Here is a 27768-nt window from a genome sequence, read left to right as displayed (position 1 = left end):
ATTATGTCGGGAAAATATTCTCTCTTGATTTTGCATAGCTTTATCATTTACAAGTTTAAGTTCTTGAAAACTATTAAAAAAATATTTTATGAGACTTTCACATATAGCTAATGGATATACATATACAAAAAAATGGGGGTCAATGGGCATTTTTTTTAAGGCATTCAAATAGATAAAACCAGAGGATTCCCAAAAATAAATCTGACAAAAAATCCAAAACATGACAAGCGAACATCTTTAAGAGTAATGCAATTGATGACATTGATAAACGTTTTTTCATTTGTGACATACATGTTTTATGCTAGATATATATTTAGATTTGATCACTGCATCAAGTGTTATACGATATTCGTCCAATCGAGATAGTTAGTTGTGTACATTTAAAACGCATGGCTTGCCGAGCGTTTTAAACATTTAAAATTTAACTGTCGAGAGTTGATAAATATAGTATTGCACGATATATGGTAGTGGAATCTGTTTCTCTAATGATTATCCTTCTCTTTGAAAGACTTGCAGAAAGATGTGTTCTTGCTGCTATGTGACGTGGTCGTCGTTTTCATGACGTCATAATAGGAATTTATGGGTAAAACATGAAAATATGACGTCACAATCAAAAGTTGACCATTAAATAACTTAGATCGAACGTACCATACATTGATTAAATAAAATGTATCAACTGGTATGGAAAAGGATGAATCTAGTAAGAGTGACAGAAATTAAAAAAAAAAAATCTACAAACGTGTTTATTATCCCAATTAACGTATTCTCATAAATCAAATTATTTGGAAAAGAGAGAGACTAAAGATACCAGAGGGACAGGCAAACTCTTAAATCGAAAATAAACCGACAACCCCATGGCTAAAATTGACACAGAGACAAACAAAAGTACACATGACACAACATAGAAAACTAAAGAATAAACAACACGAACCCCACCAAAAACTAGGGGTGATCTCAAGTGCTCCGGAAGGGTATGCAGATCCTGCTCCACATGTGGCACCTGTCGTGTTGCTTGTGAATAACAAATCCGGTAAATATTCTAATTCGGAAGTTACTTTTCTTTTTGCTTCATCGAATGATCGTTCAGTTGACTTGTCATGACGTTTACCCAACATATTTATTCATAATTGAAGTCAGAAAAATGGTTGTCACAATTATAAAGTCACATGTTTTTTATCATTTGATCTACAATCAGAAACTGATGGTATTGTTTGAAAAGAACATTTTGTTCCAAATTTAATGGTTTTTATTAGTTTTAAATACACAAAATTAAGACTGTGAATATATCTCTTCTCTCTACTCAAACGAAATTTAAAAAAAAAAACATGATAACTTACTGGGTAGAACATCTTTGTTTCTGTTTTTGGCTACGTTTGTTGTACTTATTGCAGCATTATATTGGTTGTGGTTCTGATCATCCTTCGTCGCATTTAACATCTGCAGTAAAATTATTTGATTGGAATTTTTACGAACTAGCTTTTTTTTTAATTTTATTTATGTTTCTAAGTTACAAGTAACCATCATTAGTCAAGCTTTACACATACAATTTGACAAACTACAAAATAACATGTTTGGAAGCCACATAACAGAAAGCCTAAACGGAATTGAATCTAGGTTAAAGATCAAAGTCATCCTAGAGATTTTTATGCAAAATAGAGAATTCAGTATATGAACTAGAGATAAGAAAGAAAGTTTGAATAGAAAAGCAGCATACATATTAAATTAAAGTGACTGGTTTTCATTTGACATTGTTAAATATTATGCCGCTGAAATTCACAACTACAGTAAAGAGATAATTATTCCTAAGATATTATGCAATGCATATTAAATCTAGCGGTCTTTACAATTCCATATAAGTTTTATGAAACATGAAAGAAAATTGAAATATTTCAGTCATAGAGCCCCTGAAATATCCACACGAATCAAGTTTGAAGTCTTAGAATGGAACGCTTTAAAGGAGTATGATGTTGATGATAATCTTGAATGTTATGTATGTTATATGTACTAATTAATAATTTTCTACATACAAACAATACTTCAATCAGATAAGATAATTTTTTAGTAAAGAATAACTTAAAAGCAAAGAAGAGTAAATACAATTGAAATGACATATATATTGTTAATAACTATTATGATTTAAAACTGACCATAGCTGTATTAAAATTAACCATGCTTCAAATTTGTTGTCATGGAAAGCAGAGTAAATATAGCACATCTCATTCGTCTAAACGTCATATCATCACATGCAATGTAACAATGATGTACTAACTAAGCATACATAATAAAGTCATCTCTTTCAAGTTACGTATTTTAAACAAACCACGAAAGCATAAAGCATATACGTCTTAACATTATTACGGAAGAACTCATTGAGTATGAATATGAAGCATGAACATAAAAAGCCATGAAGAAAAAATAGTGAAATTTGTAAAAAGATACATGCAAGAAAACAAATACATTAACTGATAAGTTCATCTAAACATGCAAAAAACTCATAACTGTAAACCAATACTCCTCGTCATAATGGACAGTGCACTTTAATTACAATCAAATGATTTCTTATAAAAGATGATTTAAGATAACACAATCATAGGAGGAGATAGTCTTACTTACTGAGGGTGACAGACCCTTTGTTTCTCCTACATGTTGTTCGAGTTCCTGAATAACGTTTAATTCAAACATATAATTGATTTAAATAGATGTTCATGAAATTGAAAATAACAATCTCATAAACATGTTTAAATAATTCAAATAACTATACAAAACACGATTTTTTGAAGTGTCATCAATTTTTGATGCAAAATTTACTGTTGTTTATATATATGTTGTGTACAAGTTATAATTTTGTACAAATTATAATTTGTACAAAAATATTGTACACATTATAATTAGGATTTTGACTTGGTACAAATTACAATTTGTACAAAACGTGCTTGTACAAATTACAAATTGTACAAAAATGGACAAAAATTCACTTATAACTTGTACAATAATTTATCATATGGATTTTGGAGAAAAAAGCATTGATTCACATAATAGAATTGCTATTAAATGACCACACAGTACACCTTAGTTACAAAATTCAAAAGAAGTTCTTTATCATTCGTTTGAACAGGTGATCTAGTGATTTATGAAATCAGGTATAGCAGTATTGCTAACATCTTTTGACTCTCACTTCTAAATTAAGAAGAAGTGCTGTACCATGTTTTGCATTAACATGAAAGAAACCCATGACAACCTGTTTTACAGGCATTATAACTGCTTCACGTGGCAAATGTTGAAACTCAGAAACCGTTGCTGTGAATAAAAAAGTGTATTTCATTGATTCCGTTCGACTTTTAGACAAATATTTATCCCAGAAAGAAAGCGAGATGAAACCCACCATTTGCTTTGGAATATGACTATGCTTAAGTCCGGAATATGTCAGTTGTTTTTGTGCCGTTTTTTTTATTAATGTTTTTTCCAACAAGGATCTTTGTTTTATAAATACCTATGACTATACCTATAAAAACAACATAACACTTATGCAGAACAGATAGACGGATTTCTGTTTTATAAGAAAACAAGTGGGTGTAGTATTATCATCAGATCCAATGGCATTGAACCATCAACCATTTCACAAACAAAAGTGAAGCAGAATAAGTCATCTAAATCCAATCTTTTGATATACCAATTACAAATTTAAATCATCACTTGTTTAATTTGATTGTTCTCATGGACTTTTTAAAATAAGGAATAAGTGGCAACGAATCTTTCGAGATCCTTTTCACGATCATCAACATGCTGTACACGATCTTTGCCGATCAAAAATATCCAATTTTTACAAATATTACCATTTTTGCAAAGTTTCTAAATACATATTATATTTCTTAATACCTACATTCGATGTATATTTCATTATTTTACGTTATTTTGATTGGCTAACAGCAATCTCGCGTAATTGTTTATATCAAAATGAATTGCATGATTTGGTACATACATGATGACACACGTTTCCTCCATCAAGTGCACAGGTAAATATAAGAGAAAGCAATCGTATTTTCAAAATCATAGCGGAAAAAGAAAATATATGTATTGAATGCTTTTTTTTTAATTAATTTCATAGGGATGTAGAAGCGTTGACCGTGCGTACATTTTTAATACGAAATGCTTCCGCTCTTCACACAAAATGAACTTCGGTCGACGCGTTTACACCCAATGAATTTACAAAAAGATGCATTCAATTCTCAAATATATATTAAGTAATGTTTGTAGATCAGTCACAGAATGTATCTATCATTTCAGTGTCGTTTATTTGAATTTTCCGAAAGAACTAAGGATTGTCTTATCCCAGGCATAGATTACCTTAGCCGTATTTGGCACCACTTTTTGGAATTTGGGATCCTCAATGCTCTTCAACTTTGAACTTGTTTGGCTTTATAAATATTTTGATATAAGCGTCACTGGTGAGTCTTACGTAGACGAAACGCGCGTCTGGCGTACTAAATTATAACCCTGGTACCTTTGATAACTATTGTGAAGGTTTAACGTTAATCTCTTCAGGTTTGCCATTATGATTGTCTGTGATTACTTATTGAAAGTAAAAGAGAATATGCATTTCCAGAACAAAAGGTCAACAACACGTCTCTTGACGTGTAGGACAAATACATAAATAAATATTAGCTTCATTCTATACAACCAAATATGATTGGGGACCTTGATTTTAAAAGGTACTAAAATACCTACAATACCTAACATAACCTTAACAACGAAACAAGTCAGAAGCTTTGATTTGGCAAGTTTAACAGTCTTTGTTTTGACAGTCTATTACCTATTAGGTTCATTGCATTTTCATCCTTCAGGTGTTGTTTCATTGATGTATACGCAATATGTGTTTTTAATTACAAACCTGATTATGCATCCAGATACTTGTTAATTTTCAAATTGCTGATTGTGTACCTTAAATTCTTTGTTAAGCCTTTGATGATTAAGTGCTTTGTGATCAGTCCGTATACTCTGCCACACTTCACTGAACTCGTCTTTACGAATCTTTGTATCTTTCATAGTGAAAGCCTCAAGTAGGGCATAGTGCAAACACACGTACTGATTCTGTTATAGCAAAACATATAGAGAAAAACATTATGTAATTAGATTCTAATTTTAAAGAAGGAACGATCAGGTCACATTTTAGGTAAGTTGAATAAAAAATAAAAAAAAAGGTATATGTAAGTCGACATACAATCTATTGTGATGTAGATGAGACATTAATCTTTAAAGGAAAAAATTACTATTTCTTCTTGCATATATGTTAAGGCATTTCAACATTTGTCCTTCCATTATTGAGAGCAAACCTGCAAATTATTTACTAAATATGCTTTCTTTTGAGATGCTGAAAGTTATATTTAGAAATGTATATTAGATCGAATATGTCAATTTCAATTAAAAAATAAGGAGATGTGGTATGATTGCCAATGCGATAACTACCCTCCTAAATGTATATGAAAATAAAACCATAACTAAGAAATGTAAAATCTAAAATTTATAAAATTCGAAAAGAAGGTTTCGTCAATAGATATAAATCATTCATCCGAGTTTCATGAAACTGTTCAAAGCATTTTGAGTTGTAATCCGAAACCCAGAAAATGACCCGTTTAAAAAAAAAAAAAACCATATTTTGAAAATATATAATATACAATTAATAAACAAAACGATTCAAACAATCAAATCGTAGCTACCAGAAAATATAATAGAACTATTACCACATACGGATAGAGCCTTAAGTGCACTTAAATAATGGAAAAGTATGATAAATTAATTCTTAGTATTAAGGACAGATACTTGTATGTTTGTACCATACAATAAAATTCTATACAGATACTGCGTGATGTCTAATTACCTTGTTTCATTTGTCAATGTATTTTATTTATTGACATGACCGGGGTTACCTGTTGAACAGGATCTACTTATCCTTCCAGAGTGCTGGAAATCAAACAACCAGTTTGTAATGGGTTCGTGTTGAACAGTCTTTATTTGTGTTTTGTGAACTGTTGTGTGTCTGTTTGTCGTTTTCATTTTTGAGTCATGGCGTTGTCAGTTTGTTTTCGACTAAGAAGATTGACAACTTTCGCCTCTTCTATACATACTATGGTACATATAGCATTGCGAACCAATATTGTAAACGAACTACATAGTTTGAAATATATATTATTTCTTACAGAGGTTTGGATCATATTCATTCGACTGTATCTCATTTTCTTCAAAAATTTGAAAATGTCAAGAAATCCTGTAGTACGTCCTTCCTCCAACAGAGCGTCAAGGGCAATGTAAGTTCCTGTTCTCCCAATACCAGCACTGAAAAAAATCGAACATACCAAATGTTTAGTAGAAGGATTAAATATTACACTTTTATACTATAAAAAATAAAGATAAAATTATTTGCAAGAACTATGCCAATTTAAATTGGTCAACAATAAGGACTCATTAGTTGCAAATATACATGAATATTTTGATTTTTTTTACAATATGAATTGAGCGAGTAAATGCTTTTACCAATTGAATTATTGTGTATGCTTAACATGCAGGGATGACCGTTATGCGTGTCTGTTAAGGTTGATATGCCTTAGATTCAAAAAGTGCAACTGCATACTATAATTCAGCTTAATAGTAATGTAGAAAATGGAAAAATAACATAAATAATAACGAATTCTGATGAATATTCAAAACTGAAAGGCCCTTTGTCAAATGCATAAATCAAAACCGCAAACACATCAAACAAGTGGAAAACAACTGTCATATTACTGACTTAGTGCAGACATTTTCTTACTAAAACAATGTTGATTTATAAGTTAGGATCAATCATTTATTTTTATTCTTCAAAAGTAATTATGTAAAAAGAAAAAAAATCAATGTGCTTTTGCATGATTTAACATTTTTCGAAATAACATTTTACCTGCAATGAACCAAGAGAGGTCCTGAATGTCCAGCTTTAGGATCAGATATCACATGTCTGTGAAACAGTACAAGATACAATGGATCTGGAGTTCCATGATCTGGCCAAGCTGTGAAATGGTACTGCGTCACATTACGTTTTTTGCCACTCTAACAAATAACAAAAGGGTATACCAATATGCGTTATTATAAATGCATTTCCACTTTACAGCATCGGCTTTATATGTTATGCAGTAACCGTTGTTAGAATTTATAACATTCATTTTGAGTTTGATCGGCCTTTAAAACCGTTACAATGATGCGATCCACAAAATATCATTCTTTTACAGGTAAAAACGATGATAATCATTTATTTTTCATAAATAATATGAAATTAAATAGACCTAGAAAAATCCAACAGCACGAGTTTGCTTAATCTATTTATATCTTTATTTATGTTTACATCGCTTATATGGGCATTAGATGATTTTAGGGATCACCTCGATAAATATTTAGATGGAGTCTTGACTAAATTACACACGAAACATAGCTACGTTGTTTCATGCCCGTGCTCTGTTAATTGTCTATTTTAGACTTTTAATAGTTTGGATAAATGCTTAACATTGTTCATGTTGTTATAAATAAAATATGAGAATTTGAATAAAATCGGTGAACATGAATTTGACAGCTAGTGCCCCTTTAAAATGATCTCATATTCTGGATCATATCATATTCATGTATTCAAAAATTTCCCTGTTAGAACTTTGACAAAGGACTGTTTTTTATTATAACATGTGAATGAGTGAAGGAAAAGTGTAGTTGCTATCTGTTATTTAGATAGAAATATACTTTTGTTTTAAACCAATATTATTGTGACCAGTCACCTTATCTCTTGGACTGTTACACAGTTGATATTTCAGTAGGAATTTCACGCCAATAATTAATACTATTATCAATGTATGTTTATTCTATCAAAAGACAATGCCATTCGTTAATTTTCAATAGAACCGAGGCAGTATGATTGAACGTTTTCCTCTCTTATCATGTTTTATACGGATACTTTTAAGTTAATACATGTACACTTTTTAGTTGATCATTGTTGATAAATGGACAAATTTTATTAATCGTCCTTTTGCCTCGCACCTTCATGTAGATACTCGTGCAGAAAAAATTCCGGCAACAGTTGTTACTGGTCTGTTTCCTTGTGACCTTTGCATAGTCTCTAAAACGAGCTGTTTACTTAACCTATGAATTTAACTAATGCTACCTACTTAATTAAACAGCTTATCATATCCTTGTCTTCAATCCTATATTTCAAGTATTTTGCATATTTATCTTTTTGCAAGGTTGACAGAAAATAAACAATCATGCCTTCATGCCGAAAACATTCAAAGAAATACCTTTTTGTCTTCAATTGATATTTCTCTTGTGACATATGCTGTTCTTTCCTTTTCAGCATTAAGACGGATGATCAGATTTCCATGAACCATTTGTTTACCACCACAAGGCCAGTATTGTTCACATTTAGTCTATCACGAGGAAAAAGTAAACATATGGTAACATCATGATTGTATAAGGGGGTTAATAACACAGTATTAACTGAAATCAAAAGTCAACAATTGTTACATTAAATGACTTTTATCTTTATCCATTTGCTCAAGAAACTTTAAAAACTGCTCCCTGTTTTTATTTACTTAATAAATCATCTGGTTTTACTATTCAATGTTACATGTTTGTATTGTTTAATGTCTGTCTCTGTTTGTTTGTTTTGCTTTGTTTTGTGTTGGTTTGTTTATTTAGTAACAACCCTATCGTTTGAATTTTAAACTTATAATATTTTTATTCTAATTCTTATTCTCTGCTTTTACAGATGCTATTTTTCATCAGTTTTACTATTCAATGAAGTTTACCAAAAAGGAGGAGGACAGACAATAAACAACGAAAGCAAGAAGAAAAATATGGGAATCTACGTGACGTCACAAACCTTCGTTGACGTTGCATTACAAAATTGAAATGTCTATACCCCGACGCTGTTCCAAATCGAAGTTTAACAATTCGTGATTTTTTTTCTAGGAGAAAATGAGTTTTTTTCAAAGATGATTTCCTGTGATCTTAGCCAATAAGATTAATTTATTATATAATCCATGACTTTCATATATGGGTAAAACTAGCATATATATGGAAGCCCTGTTTGATCATTTCTTCTTAGTTTAACAACATATTATGTCACAAAACTACAAACTACGCACCTTTATACCTTCCACCAAATTTGTTACCATGACAATTTGATAAATATTTTCCTGCCATATCATTTTCCAATGATCTGCAACTGTGTTTTTGACTGGACCTGCAAACGAGACAATTATTGAGCTATGATTTTTAATAAAAATATAATGTACACTGCAAACTATCCGAACTTTAAGGTTATCGATAGATTGTCTTGTTGTATAAGCAAATATATATAGCTTATAAAGAATGTTTTGTTACCTCAAAACGCTTCGATATAATTTTTGTCAACCCCATATTTTCTTTTATTCAGAATAAAGTACATTCTTCAGCAGGGATACTTGATGGAATGCTATTCACCAAGTTAGTTTTTAAACAGCAATATATGCAATGAGGAATCCGAACGGGTTAAAAAAAGGTTCTAAAGCAATAAAATTAACCACTAAGCCGTTTCCACTAACTTAGATTGAACGAAAATTTTGGAAGCTCTTTTTTTCCGAATAAAGAACTCTCAGTAATCTCAATGAAACATTAAACAATTCACATTGTAAGGCTACATGATTCGAAATTTGACAAACAAAAAATGTTAACACACTTATCACGAATATGATACTCATTTGATGTTATTTACGTTTTGATTGTTTTACAAATCATTATGCGAAATGTGTTTATTTTCTAGTTTGTTATTTTGTTTAAGGAATGACTGTAATATTTTTTCTGTCTATGAAGAAATAACATAAAACATGTGGTGCACACTGAATAACGCGCGTAGCGGGTTAATAAACAGTGTGCACCAAATTTTTTATGTTATTTCGAATAAATAGAAAAAAATATCAGTCATTTCTTATAATTTAATTCTAAATTCCATTTTAAACCGTAGAAAACCATGAAAAAACGTTGATGACCTTACGTTCACATGACTAAATTATGTCTATGGGCTGATAACAAAATAACGTCAGCCAATCAGAAGAAGTGTTACATCCAAAATTAAATTATTTAATCTTATTGTTTTTATCTGTATGTATGCGTAAATAAACTATAAGTTGAATTGTCAAGCTTTAATCATATGATAAGCACTGTAATCAACGTTGTACAATACTAAATATTTACCTTGACTCGCAATATAGCACCTTTCTTTTTCAAACCCCTATAGAGAAGACATATATATTTAATTAAAGTATCTAACATGTATATGCTTACTTTGAAATGTAAGAAATAAGAGATTAATAGAACAAAAGAAACATTTTCAATTTCAATTGAACATACGAATCTCAATTCATCTTAACAATATACGCGAATTTTCTGTCAATTAGAATCCTAAAAAACACATTTTACGATTTAAATTATGTCATATCCTACTTACATCAATATAGTTTGCGTTTATATAATCAGATCCTCCATCAGATTTCAGTATCACTCTTGTATGGTCATCTACAAACATATACAAACTATTGTATCAATTATAAATTAAACAAAATGGATAATTTAGTCTAAATACTTAGAGTTATATTACTCATTATTCGTTAAAATATATGTGGGGTTGATATCAACACAAAAACCAGTACTATCAGTAAAAAAGTATCTAACACCTTTAGGTGGGAGCATGTTTTAAAAACATGTTTTTCATGACTTCTGTAGTATATTGCAACGGCCTTGATTTACGGATAAAAGTTTGCAAATTAGGAAATTAAAGAACAAACACACTTTTCTGAAACAAACATACATATATGTTTTCTTGCAGTTAGTTCATAGAGACAGTTGCAAATTAAACAAAGATAAGATAAGATATAATTAATGTAACGATAACAAATTATACCACAACAAGTTCTAAACAAGCAACACTAGACAATGAAAACTGTAGAAACATATATCATTGGCCTTCGGCTGTTGTCTGCTCGATGGTCGGGTTGTTGTCGCCTTGACACATTCCCCATTACCTTTCTCAATTTTATCTAACAAATATAAATCAATTGTTAAAAAATGACAATGATTCATTAGTTGTCCAATCTGTCATTTTGTTACTTGATTTTCTACTTTATATCATTCTGATGAGTTCAGCTCTTTTTAACTGACTTTTATAGTGTGTTCATATATTGTGACGTTACTCAACTATCCCCAGTAAGAAGGAGAGCTGGGCACCCGCAAACATCTTAAACTATACCACATTATGTATGTGACTGTCTAAGTCGGGACCCTCTGAGATTATCGTCAGTTTTTAGATATTATTTTTGTTTTTGTTCATTGTCTTGTCCATAAAGCAGGCATTTAGTTTTCTCTTTTGAATTGTGTACATTTGTCGTTATAGGGCCTTCAAATGGTGACGTCTCGGAAAGGGTTTTTCAATTGTTGAATGCCGTACGGTGACATCCAGTGGTGTCCCAGAATATAAGTTCCGTCATAATATTTATTCCAAAGATAATTTATTATGTAACAAAAGTTCCAATTGGAATTATTTTTATGTGATATTTATTCCATCAGCATAATAAAAGGACCCGATGCCTCAGAATTTCAATAGGATGTTTTATTACATAATAAATTATCTTTGGAAGAAACATTATGGTAGAAATTTCATCTTATGACTGGTATAACATTTTGACTTTTATCATTTTGACATATCACTCATCAAAATGAAAAAAATGGAAAAAATCTTATGTAATAATTGTTCCGATTGGAAAAAATATTATGTAATATATATTCCGATTGGAAAAAATATTATATAATATCTTTTCCAACCCAAAAATATTATTATATTATATCCATTACTAATGCCGGATTGGTAAATTGGTATTTACAATTATTATAAAAACAGATAACGTGAATATGGGAAATAATTGTTCCCAATCTTAAAAATATTTTAAAAGCAATCATTTCTGAATTATCCACAATTACTGGTATGCATATTTTACCTTTAAATTAAATTTTTCTCATTAGAATTAACATTTATATTTCACAGCTGAACTTGTTAACATATTAAGTTACCTTCAACATATATTCAATCATTTAGGAACATAAATAATCAGCCTCTGTGTTTCAGTATACATTCAGGTGTTGTGTACAGGCGAATATATTCAACGCATTAACACTTTTCATTTTACATAATAATCATATAACAAGCATTTAAAACCTGTTTTGATTTAGGATAAAATCAGCATCTAAAAGCTGTTTTGATTTATATAAAACTTCAGTATAAAAGGAACATTTGTTATATTCATCAACATATAAGATAAGTTCCTAATATCAGTGGAACAAATATAACAGATTGAAAAAGTATTCCATGACACAATTTCCGCAGAACAAATATTATTATAATAGTGTTTCCCTCAGGAACAAATATTATTAGGAACAAATATACGTTGACGAGTGTGTTTCAGTTGCTTTCACTTACATGGAAATGTTGTTTTAAATCTGTTTTTCGGCATATTATCTTTTGTCTGTGCATGAGTAGTAGGATGTTCCGCTATGTTCGGTATACTCTTATGAAATATAAAATTGAAATGAGATTTAAACAGTAGATTACGAACGTTAAACCTATTTCTCTTACGCGATTTATACTATTCACGACCTGTCGATTATTCTTTTTAAATAACAACTGAAGCGTTTGATCTCATTGTGCCTTTCAAATATGATGTCTTATTTTCTTCCTTTTTTTCTCTAAAATTCCAATTGTGTCGTCATGTACATGACCTTGCATGATGGAGTCACCCAACAGGAACAAACAGTTTTTCAGATCGTTCGAAAAGAAGTATTATGATTGTCTAGATCTGCATATTATCATAAATCATAAAGAAACATATTCCAATATCTATTTTCGAGTCTCCTATTTTAAATCTGAATGGTTCGAGTGGATAAATATCGTATCACACATGATGCAGTGGAAGAATTTATATACGCCTTATACTTGTAGTCATAATACAAAATCGAGATTGTATCCACAGGAGAATAGTACTAATAGGACCAGCCAGTCACCAAATTGAATCAATAACATTTCAATGTGATAAAATTCAAACCAAAAAAAAAGAAAAAAGATCTGTGTAAATACCAAGGAATGGTGCTATAACGATGTAAAACTGAGTTTATTTGATACAAAAACTTTTATTGATTATTTTCTAAGCATATGCAGGAGAACATAAGTTAACCATTATGGAATACCTTATATTCTTTTTTAAGTTCTTCATGTCGTTGTTTTTTCTGAATATACGTTTTTAGGTCATCCACCTTAATACATGTGCTAGTTACATCCGATACATTATAGTATTCGGCATCACCTGCTACTACGGGTTTAGTGGATAGTTTACTATCATCGGCTGGTACAGAAGACATCGGCCTGCTATTAAAGTGCAGTCCAATTGCACTGTCACCTCGTTCTAGAATGTTTAATTGTAGAAAATACAAACAACTATTGCATAATACAAATTCGCTCTTTGAGAACAAACTAAAGCACATTTATTTCTGATTATACCCAAGAAACAGTTTGATCATCTTCATATTTCTGACATTGATGTTTATTGTCACTGGCGATAAATACTACATTTGTCATGACGAAACATTTCTTTTAACTTACTGCTCAGCTTGGCTTTTGTTCATTGTAAAAGATCCCACGATAGTTGCTTTAATTCACATTGTGATCTCTTGTGTCTAGTTGTCTCATTGAAATCATATATCATTATCTTATTTTATTATATGTTTTAGATACGCAATGCAAATCAAAGTTAGATTATGATTGGTCATATTCTGATGACCAATTAAATGCAATTCATCGTCATACAAGGCACCAATTTAATAACATATGAAGAATGTCAGTAGGCATTATGGGTTGCATTTATGATATAAAATGTCATTGTTGATATGTTTTTGTTAATTTTCAGTTTCATAACGTCATTTATAACATAAACTATACCAAATAAATTGCAAAAAGAGGGACGAAAAATACCAGAAGGAGAGTCTAAACTCAAAGATTGAAAATAAACTGACAACGCCATGGCTAAACAAAAGGTCAAACAGACAAATACTAATACATAAGGCACAACGCAGAAAACTAGACTAAGCAACACGAACCCCACCAAAAACTGATGGTGATCGCAGGTGCTCCAGAAGGGTAACATATACGCATTTCAACGGATAACGTCTCTTTAAAATGCTCGAGGACAAAATATTTGAAGTTTTATTGTATAGAAGGATGTATTTGCCTTTGACTATCATGCTATCTTTTTCAAAGAAAATAGCCTGTTAAAAACCAGTTCAAGCACATGAAAAAAGCGCCTCCTATGCATTTTCTTCTTCAAGTTCAATTTATCTTCGGAATTAAGCATCCCACTTGTGTGCAGTTTCTTGAAAAAAATTGTCTTATCTTAAATTTTTTTCATTAACAAATTGCACTTTCTGCTGTTAACAATATACATCACTAGTCCAGCATTCCAGTGATGTGTCTCTGTTTGTTATTACCTGAAATCCAGGGTTGAAAAATTGTCTTGCCATTTACGTTTTTAGACCATTCCTATGTTGATTGTATTTTTTTACTTCTCACAATATTCCAAAAGCATTTTACTACGGTTTTATTTGTTATTTTGTGTTCAAAACGACTTGAAGTACCTAGTAAGTAAAATTTGAAAAATGAGTTCTGTACCTTTTATATAAATGCGCAACCAGTTTTCCTAATAAAAAAAGTGTTTTTGTTCATTTAATTTGTTGTTTCATTTCAATTCTTCGATCGAACTACTTTAAACGTTTTACCTCGGTGCATTGAAACTGTAGCTGTACTTCTTTTTGGTGTTCCGGGTTTTTGTTTTCTGTAAAATAAACCAAGATATTAAACCTTTTGTTTCTTATATAATGTCTTCATTAACTGGTTTATACGTCACAATTTTGATGGTTACGACTTTTGTTTGAACGGGATACGAAGTGTTTTTTTCTTCTTCTGATTTTAAACCTGTTTATATTTGTAAGTTAAACAATCTATAATAATGTATATCTTTATAGTTACTTATCTAGTAGAACCAATGTTTCTTTACTATAAATCTAGGTTATAAAATTTTTACAAGAAGATATACGAATTTTGATTTGTAATGGAGTTTTATTTGAATTAACCAGAATTCTAATTTCTCAGTACATATTGGAGTTCAAATTTGTACAAGAATGATTTTGAATTCTACTGGATTCACATTTGTACTATATGCTCCTTAATTTTTGCAGACTTTAATGGTTGCAAATGAATAGACGGTCATTCGTTTTGTTCTCTACGCAGCTTTCTAGCTAACCTGGTAAAATAATTTCGACAGGTTACCAACACATTTTAGTGCACATAAAAAAACAATAATACTTCTTCAACATTACACAATACAAACCTCCGCCTCCAAATGATAACAACAACTACGACAACAACGACAATCACGATAGCTACAAGGATTCCAGCAACTGCCCCTGCTTGTGAAGTCTGTTTTTCTGGTTCTGAATTATAGTGTGATTGATATTTTTAAGTCTAACTATAAACACAAATTGGCATCTTTTTGAAATAAATATACAAAGGTCGCAATTCTGGTATTGTAAAAGAAGCTTATATTACAATTAATTATGTGTGTTTGGATAAATATACAGTTTTCTCAGAACAAGCACTATGAAACAAGGTAAGCCGGGCATCAATTGAGAACAAAGGTTCAAGACATATAGCACACATCGCACATACGATTTATTTCCTGAGATGAATTTGTGTAGAATGAAATGCTTTTTAAACTATACATATGAACAGTTTTGTTTTTCATATGAGCGTCACTGATGAGTCTTATGTAGACGAAACGCGCGTCTGGCGTACTAAATTATAATCCTGGTACCTTTGATAACTATTGTTTTTCATCAAATATACGAAACAACCATCCTTCCGAAAAATTGATATTGTTGTTGTGCGACTATGTACAATTTTGACTACATGTAGGGTAATTGATACTTATCTTTTAATATCTTCTTTTCATTCGATTTTATATCTGATATCCAATTCAATAAGTTTATTTCTTATTAAAAAGAAAAATCACAAAAATACTGAACTCAGAGTACACATACATATACTGTATAAGATTTGGCCATAATGGGACCCATAGTCGTTCCAGTTTTTTTTAATCTGATTTTCATACATGAAGAAGTTGTTCTTCGGTACCGTCATAACCATTAAAACAAGGAATTCAGAAGATGGAATGAACACCAGACGTCTCTCAATGTAGCAATACCACCTGCACGAGTAATGAAAGGAAGCGATCTCGGTAGTCACAAGTGAACGCGTGATGATAAGCATGGAAAGGTTTACAACCTGCACTTTCCGTCATATGCCAGGAGTGACTTCGATATGAGATGGTTAGTTTTCAACATGTTTAAAAGGGAAGTCGTATATAAACAAAACATTATAATTTCAGTCAGATACAAAATGGGTCTTCGACGGTTATTAGCCTTGTGAATGTTAACAAAATGTAATGAATTTACGGTATAAAACAATCAAGATTATTGAATATACCTTATAAATATATAATACTAGGAAGAAAATATTCAAACGATCGTACCAAGTGAAACAGTCTTGATTTGTCTGCTTTTTAATATTATTTGGTTTGAATGCTCTTGAACTTAGATATTGATTTCCAATTTAACCTTTTCTCGACTGTGACCTGAGCGCCACTTAAAAGTATATGTAGACAAAGCGTCTAGCATATCAAATATCAACCTTTGACGAGTCTTTCTTTTTTACTGGTTTCCGAAAGCCTTTTAGTACAGACGAAATAACAATAAAGGTTTGCAAAAAAATATATAGACCAAAATGAGGTATTTAATATTTTCAATTGATGGATTCTTCATAAGAACATGTTAAATAGTTTACCTCTTATTTGAAGTTGAAGTGGTTTACTGTATCCAGTGCCTATGGGATTGGAAACTGAACAAACATAGGTCCCAGCATCATTCTCTGTCGTACCATATATAATTAATGCAGGGCGTCCAATGGTACTTCCGTTATATTTCGTCGAACTGGGCACAGAAATTCTAACACCATTTCTTGTCCAGGAAACATTTGTTGGTGCTGGAAAGGATTCATGACGACATGGGAGTACGATGTCAAGTCCTTTTCTCATCTCAAATTCTTTGTTAGGCGTAGACACGAGTGGAATATCTGTAAATTTATACTGATTATTTCAATGCTTACAGAATTTAACAATGTTCATGCAATAATAATATTTGAGCGCATGACAAGTGTTCGTTTAATTTCAAAACGGCCTTTGTTTTATATATCACACAAATGTACATTTAACAATATTGTATATATATATATATATATGCGGAAAGGAGATTGCTGACTGACAAATATATTTTCGTTATTTGATTTGTAATACATCTTTTGGTATTTTCGTTTGAATTGTTTCATGTTTTGTCATGTCATGAACATGTATGCATTAGATACCATTCATTATAGTGGTCTTAACTCTGAACTATGGAACACCACAGCTGTCTAATGTGTAACTGTGATATTACGTTATATTGTTTTATTATTACTTGATGATATTTTGTCTTTACATAATATGATTTTGAAACCATGTGACTCATAGGTGCTTGAGGACAGAATCCTGTTATGAGCCCCCCCCCATAGTCCCTCCCCCTTATTATCATAAATCTCAGATTTTTTTTTATATATATATCACTTATTTGTACCATATATATACTTATATAGCATAAGGTTGCCAACTTCGTTTCAAGAATTTGGGGCAACGGTCACGAACAATTGTTTTAAAATGTAATAAAATTTCACTTACCAGTTAAATCAACGAGTCCTTGCTCTTCCCAGATGATTTTTCTTATTGAATATGGATATCCCGATGTAATATAATACCGTTTTAACAATTTTATTTAAGTGATGTTGGCAACCTTTCGCTTCGCCCTATAGTCAAGATTCACGTTGATAGTGAACATGCATATTTACAGTAAAAATATGGTATATTAGCATATATATTAGATTTGTGATAATAAGGGGAAGCGACTAGGGGGGGGGGAGGGGTAGGGGGACTCATAATAGGATCCTGTCCTCAAACACCTATAATGTGACTCGGAGAAGTTAAATCTATTTTTAAATAGATTTTCATGTTTTATGTGCCCAGGATGGGTGTAGCCTTCAATTAGATTTCAAATTAAAGTTCGGGTTAAAATTGAGTTATTTATAGATTTCGAGTTAGATTGCAAGCCATTATTATAATTAAACTTCTAGTTAGCATTGAGTTTCGAGTTGAAATTCGAGTTTAAGTCACATTAAAGGTAGCGGTCGGGTTATTTTTCGACTTCAACTTCGAATTTGAGTAACCTTTTCAGGTAGAGTTGGACTAAGCCTCGAATTTAAGTCTCATTTATATTGAAATTCAACAAGTTATCAATGATAATTGATCAAGGATCAAGGGTTTTTGCTCGGGCTTCTGAAAAGGGGGTATGCCTACAAAACATAAATAATGTTACTTTTATTTACTGTTTACAAAACACAACATAGAAAGTGATATAAAGTTAGAAGTTGTGTGATTGCCAATGAGACAACTATTCATCAGAGTTAAATTGCAGTTGATGTAAGCAATCATATAAGCAACCGTTCAGCATTCAATACACGACTAAAAATGACCACGACACCCTATGAATTACAGGCGCATGAATTTCGGAAGGCATATAAAAAAGGTGCACGTGGCGAAGCTTAACATTATTGTGAGCACTAAACAATAACCGAACGTCGGGCTGTAGTGTAACAGTACAAAATAAGTAAAATAATGTCAAAAACAGTTTCAACTGGCTGAACTAATAAGATCGATAAGACTTGGTAACATGAATCAATCGTGGGTGATCCCGGATGATCCGCCAGGGTTAGATTCTTATCAATGTATGGCATTCGTCATGTTATTCGTGAACATGCCATGAGAAACCCAGTGATTTGATTTGATTTAGTAGTTCACATTCTAGGAAATGATGACGGGACAACTTGAACATATCCGTCGTTAACTGTGGAACAGATGTTCCAAAAATTATTATTTTTCCAATTAGTGCGAGGTACATGTATAACAGAGTAAGCAAATTTACAAAAATAAAACATTGACTTTCGTTTGTGTTCAAATGATCATAAACGTTAAAAAAATCGGAGAATTCTTATTTGATAGAACTGGTCCTTTGTCGCTCAATCCGATCCACCGCATTCAAGTTGGTTGATTCAAAGTGCCACATTTGTTGACAATTAAGTACACATTTTTTTACTTGTATCGAAGCTGTGATCTTAATGTAGAGGCACACCAAAGCTATACTCTGTCGTACGTAGTAACGTTGACGTCTTCATAATTTAGATCGTTATCTTTCTCTTAAGTTTTTTTTAATTTTTTTGGTTTCGGGACTTTTAATATTTTACTATGTGGTATGTGTTTTTTCACTGGTTGAAGACTACACAGTCACATAAAGTTGTTAACTTCTACCTCATTTGATATGTGGTTGAGAGTTGTCTCAATGGTAATCATACTGTATTTTCTTATTTGAAAAATATTTTTTTTTTGCATTTAATATAACGGAATTATACTGTTTTGGCATGATACATATGTAAAACTCCATGAAATGCTATAAAATATGTAAAGGAGTTATTCTTCAAGATCAAGATAGAGCATCTACAGATTTTTTTCTATTTGTTATTACCGATTAATGTATCGCCATTGTGTAAAACTGGCAATTGTTCAGTACTTTTTTTTATATTTCTCTAACGTTTCCATTTTACATAAAAAATAACTCTGAACAACAATTCGAACTTTAATTTGAACCTTTACTAAATGGATAGCGACACAAATCCACCATTAACAAAACGATATATGGAAAAAAACCCACTTTTTTCCGAAATGGTCGCATGGTTTCACCTCATCAAGTAATGTGATAACTACATCAAAGAATTAAAGGACCACATGAAATATTGAAACATACCATAATGTTAAAGCCATATAAAGAATTGGCAAATCATCATTACGTAATTAAAAAACCACATCATGTAATGAAACAACTACATTATGAAAAGTCGCATACACATCAAGTTATGTTAAAATTACATTGCTTAATGACACAACCACATTTAAAATTGCTGAAACCACATCGAGTAATGACAAAACCATATTAAGTAATGACAAAAACATATCAAGTCAATACGAAACCTTTCGTGTAATATCAAAATATCATTACGTAATGACTATTCCATATTGTGGTATATATATTAAAACTTCATAACGTTATATCAAAATCATATCATGTAAATAAAAATTATCATCAAGTAATAACAAAACAACATAAAGAATTATCAGAGATCCAGATAAGACAGATGTGGCGTTCCACACTGCACATTTATTTATTTTTATCTTATTATCGATATCAAGAGTATATCCCTGTTGTTCCAAGTACACAGTTATGTCGTAGTGCATTTCTTTTAGACAATAAATGAAAATAAAAAAAAAACCTCACCTGCGCTTTCATAATAATATTTTTACAGTGTGTAGTACTACTTTTGGGACAAATCATTCTAAGATTATCGAAATCTTCATCGACTCAAAATATAGACAATCTTATGTTTAGGGTGTCCTGAAATCTTTTGACAGCTTCCGAAGTGTTTATTTTAACCTTTTTAAGCTGGACCAAATCACCACTTTACTCCTAATTTCATGACATATTTTTTACAGTGTCATTTCATCCCCCTACTTGCTATTTGAGGCATAATACAAGCGAAATACATTTGGAAGAGGTTAAAAAAATTGGCAAGTAACTCACTATCCACACTAGGGACTCTATTTTCGTGGACAACGAAAATCAAAGGACGATGACTGTGTACTCGGACCTGTTGAACCCTTCTTTGATCTAAAACTTTTTACGTTTTATACATTTTAAATTGGATGGAAAATTGTATCAGTGACACTTATACCACAAATACTTACCTTATTTATAATTGTGTGTTGATTCGAATGGTGAGTGAATTAAAAACAGAAGATGCTTACCTTTTAATCAACATTCAACTACATGTGCTGTCTTTTAACAAATTTGAACTAACTACATTTTGCGTTTTACCTTTTACTTCAAGCTGCAATATGTTGCTCAGTGCAGTTACAGTTTCCAAACTTGTTTCACATGTATAGTTTCCTCTATTTAAACGATTAAGTTTGTTGATATGCAGTGATTGCTGATTGACTATTTTCATTGTTTTACCATTTTGTCGCCAAATAATCCGACCTCCACCAGAAACTTCACATTGTATTGTGATTGACTCATTTGCCGTTTTTATTAATTTAAGGCCTCCTCTGATCGTAGCAGCTGCAAATGATATTATACACAGTCCAGTTATCGACATAATACAGTCCTCAAAATATGAACTTTTAGTGAGCATACCATTTGCCTCTATGTCAATTATGATTAAAAAAATCAAGAGGAATTTTCATTTTCATCCTACTATTCAAAATGACCTCATATCAATGATAAAGCAGAAATCCTCTGTTAACACATCCAGAAACCAGTGTTTTTTGGCACAAATGACAGTCTTTTATTTTGTAACTTTGTGCTTGACCTTAAACAAAGTAACATCAAAAGGTGGTGTGCCCATACGGTCAAACAGGGTTTCAATCCCTCATGTATTTTCTGTTCAAACACTGGGAAACCACTTTTCTGTGCAGATAGTGAAAATAAATCAAAGTAAAGTCTTTTATTATTGAATGTGTACATATATCATGAAAAGTTTTGAATTCCATAGATAGTACTTGATTTAGCATTTTGAAACCAAATTTTAGTCCAGTTGTCGTTACTTGAATCTTAAGGATGTAATCTTTTCACATTTCAGTCTCGTTAAAATCTCGTTCCGGATTTTTTTTCAAAACATGTGATACATGTACAAGTGGAAAATATCAATACATTTTAAAATTGTTATAATCAAACTTAACTCTGTGAAAAAAAAGTGTATTTACATCAATCAGTTTTTGAGTAATTAATTTTTTCAATTTTTTAAGCAATCAAGTTAGTCTTTTTTGCCAAAATTTTGTGAAAATGGGTGAGAAGTACAAGAAATGATTTTACAAGGAAGGTATATATCCTATATCACTTTTTTCTTTTTAAATTTCTTAGATATGTATTTGTTCAGTCATTTATAACAAAATGGTTGAAATTATATGCATTTTGTTCTTAAAACAGAGAAAAAAAATACAAATTAAAAAATTGACAGAATAGTAAATTTGACACGAAAAAGCATCAAAATATGATAAAACTTTCTTATATTAACACCTACCTAAAAAAAATTTAAGTAAATTTATTCAGATTGATACACTTCATCATTATAGAATGTATGAAAACAAGTTTAATGTGGAACTGTGATTTTTTTCACGAACACAGCCCTTAAAATGGGTAATATTTGATGCAAATCGGAAAATCATCAAAATTTGGTACTTTCAAAGGGTCTTAGCAAAAAATGCACAGCCATATAAGTTTTGCTTCGCCAATTATATTTGTCAGTCATGTAAACCCAAAAAGTAGGTTAAGAAAACAAGTTAAATTCTAGAAATGTTTGGCTCCTCAGCGGAGCAAATTTTTATCGCACAGACCTTAAAAAATAACTTCATCTCATTACATTTGACAATTTATCCTAGTAAGGTTGTTACCAATGTTAAGTATTTTAGTAAGCATCTGCAATCAATAATGAACTAACTAACTGACAGATCGACTGACGGATAATAAAATATATTCTTATGCCATCTTTGGGGGGGGGGGGGGTATAACACTTTAATCTGTAAAAACAGAGACAAACTGTGGTTTCGTTATTTACTCGACTGTACGTCTTGAAACAAATTTCCTCTTTAATTGTCGATATGATTTACAAAACAAACTTTACACAAGCTAATGCAATTATTATAACATGATCGTCGAGCAAAACGGACGCTAGTAAGACATCGTAAAGAGTGGACAATTCAACTTAATAGTTTAAAGATGATTACAAATGTATTTGTTTCATTGCAAATTTGTAGGTTAAATTTGCTATAATGGAGTCAATCAATTGTGTGACAAAATGTATTTGATATGAATTGTATATCTGAACAGATTCCATTAAAAAACAAGGATATGACATAATATTAAAAGGCAGTAACACATATCAGAACAATAATACACAACGGAATAGAAAGAAAGTATATATTAACCTTAGTCTAATAGGGATTCAAATTGTTGCATTGGATACTAATCAAACGGCTTATTCTTAATTAACCCCAAGCTAAAAAATTAACGAGCACTCAATTGTGCCGTTGTTATTCAAATAAGTTAATTCAAAGAATGAATAAAGTTATTTAACCCTAATACACTAACTCATTGACGACATGGATAGCTCAAGGTTTGTAAGAATTGTCTTGGTATTCCATGTTGAACTATCGGCTCCTACATGTAAAAAAATATAACTTCTAAAACAATTCAACAACAATGTAAGGAAAAATACTCACAAATAACTTTCAATGTGGTAGAATCACCGTGGTCCCCATAACCATTCTTGACATAGAGTGTGTAATTCCCTTCATCATTGGGTTCGACATTTCTAATTGTAAGAAATGGGTTATTTATACTACCAAATATTTTATGAGTGCTATTTAATATTTCTGCTTCCCCGTGTTTCCATTTCATTATGGAACCCGGATGAGCATTCCTAACTAAAACATTAATGGTCAAGTTACAACCTCCTCTAATGATGTGGTGTCTCTGGTTGATTTTCACTAAAGGAGGACCTGTGGAAAAAAAACAATTAATGTATGATGAAAAATAAAGTCAAGAGTAGTATACCGCTGTTCGAAATTCATTAATCGATTGAGAAAAAAATCAAATCCGGGTTAAAAACTAAGACTGAGGGAAATACATGAAATGAGAATTACGACTCCACAGAAACACAACAAGAAAATGCAACACACACAGAAACGAACTATATATATATAATATTACAATGGCCATTTTCCTGACTTCGTACAGGACATTTTCAGAACACAATGTTGGGTTGAACCTGGTTTTGTGGCTATCTAAACCTCCCGCTTTTATGGCAATGTTAAATAAATTAAAATGACAACTTTACATGACAGAATTACAATACAAATAAATGGGAGAACATTTTGGACAGAGAAACACACAAATAATAGATATCAATAGGTACCAGGTTCATAATTTAATACGCCTGACGCGATTTTCGTCTACACAAGACTAATCAGTGACGCCCAGATCACAAAAGTTCGAAAGCCAAAACAAGTACTACAAAGTTGGAGAGCATTAACGATCACAAGTTACACAAAGTTGTACCTAATAAGGCTAACGTTATCTGCCTCAGATAAGAACTTTCTTCAATTTATATCAGTGATAAAAATGGAAACATAAAACAAAGCATGTACTAATTGTAGTGAACTAGGAACATGTACTTTTAAATTCTAATAATGTTTTGACATCATTCACTTAACATATCCATGAAAGTATTGCAAACAAAACCAGTAAGTCATATAATGAAGACTTTTATCATCTTTGACCCTCTAATAAAGAATATTTCGAAATAATTGAAACATACACTTAATACTGGCGTATGTTTTATAAATCATCATTTGAAGAATCTTGGTGAATTATTTGATTTGTTTTCGTGAAACAATCTAATATTGCATATTTTGAATAACATAAACATAGATTGCAAGAGATCTTGTAAGGAAGTCGCTTTAAATGATGTTTTACATACGTTTACTTATGTATGTACTTTATACAAAATCTCCCAACGGAAATTCCAGGCATATATTACCTTAGCCGTATTTGGTATAATGTTTTGAAATGCTCTTCAACTTTGTACCTGATTGGCATTATGAATATTTTGATCTGATCGTCATTGATGAATCGTATGTAGACGAAAAGCGCGTCTGGTGTATTAGATTATAAGCCTGGTACCTTTGAAAACTATTCACATCTGTTATACTATACACTTTGTCACTATATATACGTCTTAAAATTATGGAAAGAGCAGTTCACATATAGACAACATAAATCAATTATTAAACAAAAACTACTATGGTCAACATAAACGCGACGAAACGACAATAACAGTCAACAAAAGACTGGACAAAAGTTGTATCAGAAACAGTGTCAATTGTTGGAGCGAGTTTATATTTATTCTATTGCAATAGGTGTCCACGTGGTTTACTAGACACTCTCGTTTGTGCAAATCAAATATAGTTTACAGCGCCTGTTAGATCATAACCATCTAACTATGAAACGATGCTTCAGTTATGGAGTGTTTATATTGGATATTAGTTTTAATAGATGCATAATCCAGATGATGATCTTCCGGAGATACGTCTGTTAGACAGTATGTATTCATTTGAAGCAATTGAATTCAGTTTAACAAGTAGTATAAAGGATCTCAACAAATTTTGCAAATGAAAGACAACAAACGGCCTAAATGTGACCACCCATTTATCATGTATTCCCAACTGAACTGCATCGTTCGTGATATTTCTCCTTATATAACGTTTTTACATTCAACACAAGGGCGTATAATTACGTTTCTAAAGTAAACAAGTCTCATTGTATGTACCGTTAGCGAAACTTAGACATCCCTCATTAAGATCCTAATTGATACGACTTGCTTATCAATCGGAAAATTACCTAAATGAAGACTAAACATAAATAAATCAGACTGCTTCGTCACTATATTTGAGCCCCCAAAACAGCAAGTATAACACGATGTAATAGATGTTAGCTGTACTGTTACTGCAGATTTAACTTCCGATTTTGTGCTATCCATACACAGGAGCAAGGTAAATTAACTCATCATCCTAATGATAGACAAAAAGCAGCGATAAACTTAATATATATCAGATGAAAAAATCCATCGTAAACTGAGTAATAAAATACTTACTTCCAACAAATAATGTAGTTGATTTTTTCTCTTCTGAATATTTGTTTTGAGCAATACAACTGTAAATATCTGCATCTTCGTTATTGATGGATTTTATTCTCAGCCGCGATATGGACGTACCACCGTAATTAACCGATACATCATATCTATCACTTTTTGATATTTCCACCTGATTAGTAGTTGATGTAGATCCTTTTTTCCATACAACGTTATGTATAACAGGGGAGGAATAATAAATATAACAGGTTAATTCAGCATCAGATCCTATACGATTCTCATATTTCTCTGGAAGATTGAGTTCTGGCCTTCCTGAATCAGGATGATTTATTATCATTTAAACACAAATGTAACAATCAAAGAATAAAGATCAACATTCAACCCCATGACAAAAACTAAAATACGAAAAGAAAAAAAATCGCAAAAAATCGTAGAAACTGTATAATAAATAAACATCAGAAAATATGTATGAAGATAGTTATGATAGAAAAAAACAATATTTCAATAATTACGCTTCTGTTACATATTCAGGATTTCAATTGTAAGTTTAAGGTAGCACGATACAAAGATTTGTTTACTTCCAATCTCCAACCTTTAAAATGCTTTTACTTTCTTAAGACTTCTTATAAATTGATAAAAGCGGAATATATAGATAGATAAAAGATTATTCGTTTAAATGAATGCATTATTTTTGTTATGCAATCATTATGTAATCAATTATCATGCAATGAATGGCAAAATCTTGGTCAGTTCACTTGAATGAATTTAGCTCTATCATCTCTATAACTATACAGGATTTTTTTTACGAAATCTTTATCGACAGAGAAGGAGCTACAAAAGGGTGTCTCAAATTATCGCTATCGTATTCCATACTCGCATAAATCTGTAATTAGTGTAAACATCATTACCGCATAAAAATAGATAATGATTGATTAGGTGTAAAATTTGATCTATACATTCTATCCAAAATCTGAGACATCCTTTTGTAGATAATGGCTGTAGGAAAAAAACATATAATAAAACCTACCCTCTCGGGATATCCATAAAGAAGCTAATTTCAATTGAAAGTGGAAATTTCTTGTAAAATTTTATAGACACAGTTTACATTATAATTGATTGCATAATTGTTGTATAATACTAACATTGCTGTAATTTGAAAGAGTAGTCTTTTAGGTATCCATATATACCACTTTATAAATTTGCAATCATTATAAAGAGAGTTACAGCCTTTTAAAACGAGGGAATTGGACCTATAATGATTTACTAATATAAATTGTTATTTGGATGGAGAGTTGTCTCATTGTCACTCATACCACATCCTCCTATATCTATGAAAGTCGTAGTCGGTGCCAAGTCATATAGAAGGAGAGCAAGGTAAAATTGCGGCTTCAAATATATGATAAAAGCATTCCGTTATAAATAACATGTGTCCTGCTTCCGCAGCGGTTTTCTAGTTTGAGCTTTATAAGGAAAGATTAAAGTCGATCGCGAGTATTTGAGAGCAAATGAAGTATAAGAACCGAAACAGTTGAAGAGCTTTATAACTTAAAAGAACCTAAATAACTTATGTCAGTACCGAAGTACTGACTGCCCATAAGCAAAGGTATCGACCAAATACTCTAAAAAAAAATTAAAACAACACGTGATGAAGTGCGTGCGTCTGAAACACTTTTCTGGATTTACCTTCATCAGGAACGCTGAAAACCGAATATTTGAAAGCCAAGGATAAC

At 31.2% G+C, this 27768-nt stretch overlaps 1 protein-coding gene across 2 annotated transcripts in view; it reads right to left on the bottom strand.

Annotated features, from left to right (window-relative positions):
• LOC139529831 (uncharacterized) overlaps positions 1 to 27768 on the bottom strand; it is an 81485-nt gene that overhangs the window by 5254 nt on the left and 48463 nt on the right. Inside the window, exons 6-22 of one of the 2 annotated variants that reach the window (XM_071325740.1) lie at positions 26042 to 26350; positions 23610 to 23888; positions 21208 to 21450; positions 16985 to 17272; positions 15474 to 15576; positions 14863 to 14918; positions 13282 to 13496; positions 12518 to 12605; positions 10496 to 10563; positions 10243 to 10279; positions 9156 to 9253; positions 8307 to 8435; positions 6929 to 7077; positions 6195 to 6330; positions 4939 to 5088; positions 2614 to 2658; positions 1338 to 1437 (exon numbers count right to left, since the gene is read on the bottom strand). In XM_071325740.1, coding sequence (XP_071181841.1) covers positions 1338 to 1437; positions 2614 to 2658; positions 4939 to 5088; positions 6195 to 6330; positions 6929 to 7077; positions 8307 to 8435; positions 9156 to 9253; positions 10243 to 10279; positions 10496 to 10563; positions 12518 to 12605; positions 13282 to 13496; positions 14863 to 14918; positions 15474 to 15576; positions 16985 to 17272; positions 21208 to 21450; positions 23610 to 23888; positions 26042 to 26350 — 2493 coding nt within the window. The remainder of the gene's footprint in view (positions 1 to 1337; positions 1438 to 2613; positions 2659 to 4938; positions 5089 to 6194; positions 6331 to 6928; positions 7078 to 8306; positions 8436 to 9155; positions 9254 to 10242; positions 10280 to 10495; positions 10564 to 12517; positions 12606 to 13281; positions 13497 to 14862; positions 14919 to 15473; positions 15577 to 16984; positions 17273 to 21207; positions 21451 to 23609; positions 23889 to 26041; positions 26351 to 27768) is intronic. The other variant, XM_071325741.1, reaches the window with a different exon arrangement.

The sequence above is a fragment of the Mytilus edulis genome, chromosome 7, assembly GCF_963676685.1.
Source record: "Mytilus edulis chromosome 7, xbMytEdul2.2, whole genome shotgun sequence".
Classification (NCBI taxonomy): Eukaryota; Metazoa; Mollusca; class Bivalvia; order Mytilida; family Mytilidae; genus Mytilus; species Mytilus edulis.
This window is presented reverse-complemented; position numbering and strand designations above follow the sequence as displayed.